The sequence below is a fragment of the Sinocyclocheilus anshuiensis genome, unplaced genomic scaffold, assembly GCF_001515605.1.
Source record: "Sinocyclocheilus anshuiensis isolate Anshui unplaced genomic scaffold, SAMN03320099.WGS_v1.1 scaffold458, whole genome shotgun sequence".
Lineage (NCBI taxonomy): Eukaryota > Metazoa > Chordata > Actinopteri > Cypriniformes > Cyprinidae > Sinocyclocheilus > Sinocyclocheilus anshuiensis.
Window position 1 is genome coordinate 144,632 of NW_015542338.1, and position 6,231 is coordinate 150,862.

At 39.0% G+C, this 6,231-nt stretch overlaps 1 protein-coding gene across 1 annotated transcript in view; it reads left to right on the forward strand.

Moving 5' to 3' along the window:
* Nucleotides 1–6,231, forward strand: part of LOC107691162 (citron Rho-interacting kinase-like) — a 108,911-nt gene that overhangs the window by 77,212 nt on the left and 25,468 nt on the right. The window contains exons 23-26 of the mRNA XM_016489648.1: nt 1,463–1,598; nt 1,818–1,922; nt 2,705–2,845; nt 5,163–5,270. Of these exons, the coding sequence (XP_016345134.1) occupies nt 1,463–1,598; nt 1,818–1,922; nt 2,705–2,845; nt 5,163–5,270 (490 nt within the window). The remainder of the gene's footprint in view (nt 1–1,462; nt 1,599–1,817; nt 1,923–2,704; nt 2,846–5,162; nt 5,271–6,231) is intronic.

Here is a 6,231-nt window from a genome sequence, read left to right on the forward strand (position 1 = left end):
GTAAGTGTTCATGTGGAGTTATTACTGCAGTTATTCTGACGCTTACTTGATCAAAATCAGTCAAGATTTGACACGAGAAGCTCCAGCTGAAGCTGGACGCTCGTACTATACTGAGGCGTGCTTTTGTGTTTGCAGAACATCGAGACTCTGAAGACCACATGCAGCATGCTGGAGGAGCAGGTGGTGGAGCTGGAGAGTCTGAACGATGAGCTGCTGGAGAAGGAGAGACAGTGGGAGAACTGGAGATCCGCTCTGGAGGACGAGAAGAGCCAGGCGGAGCGCAGAACCAGAGACATGCAGAGACTGCTGGACAACGAGAAGCAGAACAGGTGCACAGACACATGTCCACGCAAACATAAGCCTCAGTTATTTACTTCCTGTGCGGAACGCTTAGGATTGCTTAAGAGAAATATGTGTCCCTGGAGCACAAAAGCAGTGTTAAGTCGCTGGGGTATATTTGTAGCAATAGCCAACAATACATTGTATGGGTCAAAATTATAGATTTTTCTTTTATGCCAAAAATCATTAGGATATTAAGTAAAGATCATGTTCCATGAAGATATTTTGTACATTTCCTACCGTAAATATATCAAAACTTAATTTTTGATTAGGAATATGCATTGCTAAGAACTTCATTTGGACAACTTTAAAGATGATTTTCTCAATATTTAGATTTTTTTGCACCCTCAGATTCCAAATATTGTCCGATCCTAACAAACCATACATCAATGGAAAGCTTATTTATTCAGCTTTCAGATGATGTATACATCTCAATTTCGAAAAATTGACCCTTATGACTGGTTTTGTGCTCCAGGGTCACATATTTGAGTGAGTCTTATCTTGTTTAAGGGAACTTTTCAGTCTCCTAAGATGATTTTAAAGAAATGAAAAATATTTTAAATGAAGCATAATTTTTACAATTTTAAAATGTCAATGCTTTTATTCATCAAGGACGCATTAAATTGATGAAAAGTGACATTTATAATGTTGAAAAAGATTTATATTTCAGATAAACGCTGTTCTTTTGAACTTTCTATTCATCTGTAAATCCTGAAAAATAAAATGCATCACAGTTTCCACACAAATATTGTGCAGCACAACTGTTTTCAGCACTGATAATAATCAGAAATGTTTCTTGAGCATCAAATCAGCATATTAGAATGATTTCTGAAGATCATGTGACACTGAAGACTGGGGTAATGATGCTGAAAATACAGCTTTGATCACAGAAATAAATTATATTTTAACATATATTCACATAGAAAACAGTTATTTTACATTATAATAATATTTCATAATTTTTAATGCATTTTTTATCAAATAAATGCAGCCTTGATGAGCAGAAGAGACTTTCAAAAATAATAAAAAGTCTTATTAACCCAAACTTTTGAATGGCAGTGTGTGTAAATACTTTTTATATGCAAATATAATATAATATTTTCTCATTAATTGGATGTCCCAGGTTGCGAGCGGACCAGCGCAGTACAGAGTCTCAGCAGGCGGTTGAGCTGGCGGTCCGCGAACACAAGGCAGAGATCGTGGCTTTGCAGCAGGCCCTGAAAGAGCAGAGACTGAAAGCAGAAAGTCTGTCTGATACTGTGAGTTACACAAACACACTCGCAACAGTTTGCACCGGCCCTCCGTCTGCGATATTAATATTCATGCCAATATGGAATTTAACAAGCCGCGATTAAGCGCTACAGCTGATGGAGATTAATTAAACACTGCTCTGCGCATCAGCTGAACACTGTGAAGAACAAAGCCTTCTGTTTGCTGTGGTGTATGTGCTGCTTATTGTGTCGTGGTGGTGTTTTCAGCTCAATGACCTGGAGAAGAAACATGCCATGCTGGAGATGAACGCAAGGAGCCTTCAGCAGAAACTCGAGACGGAGAGAGAACTCAAACAAAGACTCATGGAAGAGGTGAAAAACACACTTGTGTATCTGTATGGAGACCAGCTGTAGACTCTATATATATATATAAAATCAGAAAATTGAAAAAAAAAATTGTATTAAAGCATACACACATTACATGTAGTATATATGCAAAAAATATATAAATATTTATTTATTTTGGCATGGACTTTAAATGTTCTTAAATTATAATTACAGGCACTATAATGTAATATAATATTGTAAATTATTATGTAATAAAATAAAATAAGAAAAATGGCAAAAAAAAATTAAAACATACATTAAATGCAGCATGTATGCAAAAAATTAATTAATTTTTTATTTATTGCATTATTAGACGTTTACACCTGGCTATTCTTTAAGTCTCTTATGTCCCAATTTACTCGTGCTATTAACATCTGTGAAGGTGAACAGATATTTTAGATTTGCAGTGTAAACATTAATGTGTCCCAGACCACAGTGAAGGCCCATCTGCTCATCACAATCACTGCAGAAACAAGTGTTTCAACTTCACTAGACATGTTGATAAATTTGTCCGGTTGAAACGGAGAGAAAACAAACATAAACACAAGATATCGCAGAAGACTTTCAGCATCTCTGATATCAACATTTGACTACAGCTTCTCCACTAACATAACAATGATATCAGTGCTTTCTTTGCCTATGACAAAGTGAGGGATTTATGTTGTCGTGAAATCAGAGACCTTCCCCTTGAACTACTCATCTGAAGGGTCACAGGACACTCTTTTTCTGGACTGACGGATGAATGTGTGTGTGTGTGTTTGTGTCAGCAAGGGAAGCTGCAGCAGCAGATGGACCTGCAGAAGACGCACATCTTCAGACTGACGCAGGGACTGCAGGACGCACTGGACCAGACCGACCTGCTGAAGACCGAGAGAACCGACCTCGAGTACCAGCTGGAGAACATCCAGGTCTGAACACACACACACACTCTCTCACTCACTCACTCACTCACTCACTCACTCACTCACTCACTCACTCACTCACTCACTCACTCACTCACTCACTCACTCACTCACTCACTCACTCACTCACTCACTCACTCACTCACTCACTCACTCACTCACTCACTCACTCACTCACTCACTCACTCACTCACTCACTCACTCACTCACTCACTCACTCACTCACTCACTCACTCACTCACTCACTCACTCACTCACTCACTCACTCACTCACTCACTCACTCACTCACTCACTCACTCACTCACTCACTCACTCACTCACTCACTCACTCACTCACTCACTCACTCACTCACTCACTCACTCACTCACTCACTCACTCACTCACTCACTCACTCACTCACTCACTCACTCACTCACTCACTCACTCACTCACTCACTCACTCACTCACTCACTCACTCACTCACTCACTCACTCACTCACTCACTCACTCACTCACTCACTCACTCACTCACTCACTCACTCACTCACTCACTCACTCACTCACTCACTCACTCACTCACTCACTCACTCACTCACTCACTCACTCACTCACTCACTCACTCACTCACTCACTCACTCACTCACTCACTCACTCACTCACTCACTCACTCACTCACTCACTCACTCACTCACACACACTCTCACACGCGCACACACACACACACACACTCTCTCACACACTCGCTGACCACCTCAAGATGTCACAATGTGTGTCAGAATCATAAACGAATGCCGCTCAAATTCAGAAGTAATGCTACTGTTTGGGATAAATGTAATAAAGCACAACTGTAGAAATAATTATCATTTCCAAACAGGTTTCCTGAACTCTCCTCCTCCTGTCATTAGCCAGTCAAAAAGATAGTCCCGCCCCAAACTCACATGATTGGTCGAATCTGAAGTAGTGCTGCTCGATTATAGTTATATATAATCAGTTATTCTGGTCAATATTGTAATCATGATTATTTAACACAATTAGGGGTGGGCAATATGACCAAAAGCTTATATAAGTATTTTTTTTTCATGATAGTGATATATGTATATTTCGGTGGAAATAAGGTTACTATGATATCATAATTTTAGATATCAGTGAAAGGCTAACTAATCTAAGTAAAAAAGTACTCAAACAATTATTGATGATGAGTAAACGGTCAGTATACAGTCAGTCAGATTACAAACAATAGGACAAATAGGTTGAGTCGGGATATTTAAAAAAAATTAGTCATTAAAATCAATATAAAACTATGGAAGCTTGTTTCCACCACAGAGGGAAAAGGTATAAAAGGTCATTGTGATTTTTTTATCTCAGAATTCAGATTTTTTTTTTCTCAGAATTGCAAGATATAAATGCAGTATTGGAAGATTTAAAATCAGATATTAATTTACATTTCTAAGAAGAATTGTCTGAATTGTAAGATAAAAGTCACAATTAACTGTAATATTACCCGCTGATCCACAGTCATGGAAAACCTGGAAATATCAGGGATATTAAAAATTTTAATTGTGATTTATGTAATTTGTTAATAGAAATTGATTCATGGACAGTCATGAGAATTTCTGTAATAAATATAAATGTTTCTCGTTATTCTGAGCTCTAAAATGTTTAAAAGACACAACATTCAGTGATATTGTTTATTTTACTGCGCCATTGTATCATATAGTAGTATAATAGTATCATTGATATGCTATTATAGATTTATTATTTTAATGTTTATATTTTCTGTATTCATTATAATTCTATATCTATATATTAGGGCTGCCGCGATTTGTCGATTCTATTTGACTATTCGATTTTAAAAAATCCTCGACTTTATTTTGCTCGCGTCGACTAACCGGCAAAATACCGGAAGTGGTGCATTTCACAGACGAGAATCCATAAAACACATTATTAGACTGTTTCCCAAGGCTGCAAAATAGTCGTTAGTGGCAGCCCTACTATATATAAAGTATCTATATAGTTTTTTTTTTATTCATTTTTATTTGTTTTAGTTTAGTTACATCAAGTTAAACTAAATGAAAATGAGAAAGGATGCCCTGGCAACTAGCTGAAATAAAATACATATAATATTTGTTTTAAATTGTATTTGTAATGTAACAAGTAATGAATTATTTTAAGGCTATTAACAATACTAACTCGTATTGAAAGAGAACAAAACTTGAACGGACTTGAGCTGAGTAATAACACTCGTCTTCTTTACAGCAGAATCAGAATTTCATTAGAGTTATTATTAGTGTGAATGAGACTCATCTGGAACTTCCTGTCGTTCCTCCTGGTCTCTCCTCAGGCCGTCTACTCGCACGAGAAAGTGAAAATGGAGGGAACCATCTCACAGCAGACCAAACTCATCGACTTCCTGCAGGCCAAGATGGACCAGCCCACCAAGAAGAAGAAGGTATGAGAGACAGGAAGTGAGACAGAGAGACAGGAGGATGTTAATGAGAGACAGGAAGTGAGAGAGAGAGACAGGAGGGTGCTAATGAGAGAGAAGAAGTGAGAGAGAGAGACAGGAGGATGTTAATGAGAGACAGGAAGTGAGCGAGAGACAGGAGGATGTTAATGAGAGACAGGAAGTGAGCGAGAGACAGGAGGATGTTAATGAGAGACAGGAAGTGAGCGAGAGACAGGAGGATGTTAATGAGAGACAGGAAGTGAGAGAGAGACAGGAGGATGTTAATGAGAGACAGGAAGTGAGCGAGAGACAGGAGGATGTTAATGAGAGACAGGAAGTGAGCGAGAGACAGGAGGATGTTAATGAGAGACAGGAAGTGAGCGAGAGACAGGAGGATGTTAATGAGAGACAGGAAGTGAGAGAGAGACAGGAGGATGTTAATGAGAGACAGGAAGTGAGAGAGAGACAGGAGGATGTTAATGAGAGACAGGAAGTGAGAGAGAGACAGGAGGATGTTAATGAGAGACAGGAAGTGAGAGAGAGACAGGAGGATGTTAATGAGAGACAGGAAGTGAGAGAGAGACAGGAGGATGTTAATGAGAGACAGGAAGTGAGAGAGAGACAGGAGGATGTTAATGAGAGACAGGAAGTGAGAGAGAGACAGGAGGATGTTAATGAGAGACAGGAAGTGAGAGAGAGAGACAGGAGGATGTTAATGAGAGACAGGAAGTGAGAGAGAGAGACAGGAGGATGTTAATGAGAGACAGGAAGTGAGAGAGAGACAGGAGGATGTTAATGAGAGACAGGAAGTGAGAGAGAGACAGGAGGATGTTAATGAGAGACAGGAAGTGAGAGAGAGACAGGAGGATGTTAATGAGAGACAGGAAGTGAGAGAGAGACAGGAGGATGTTAATGAGAGACAGGAAGTGAGAGAGAGACAGGAGGATGTTAATGAGAGACAGGA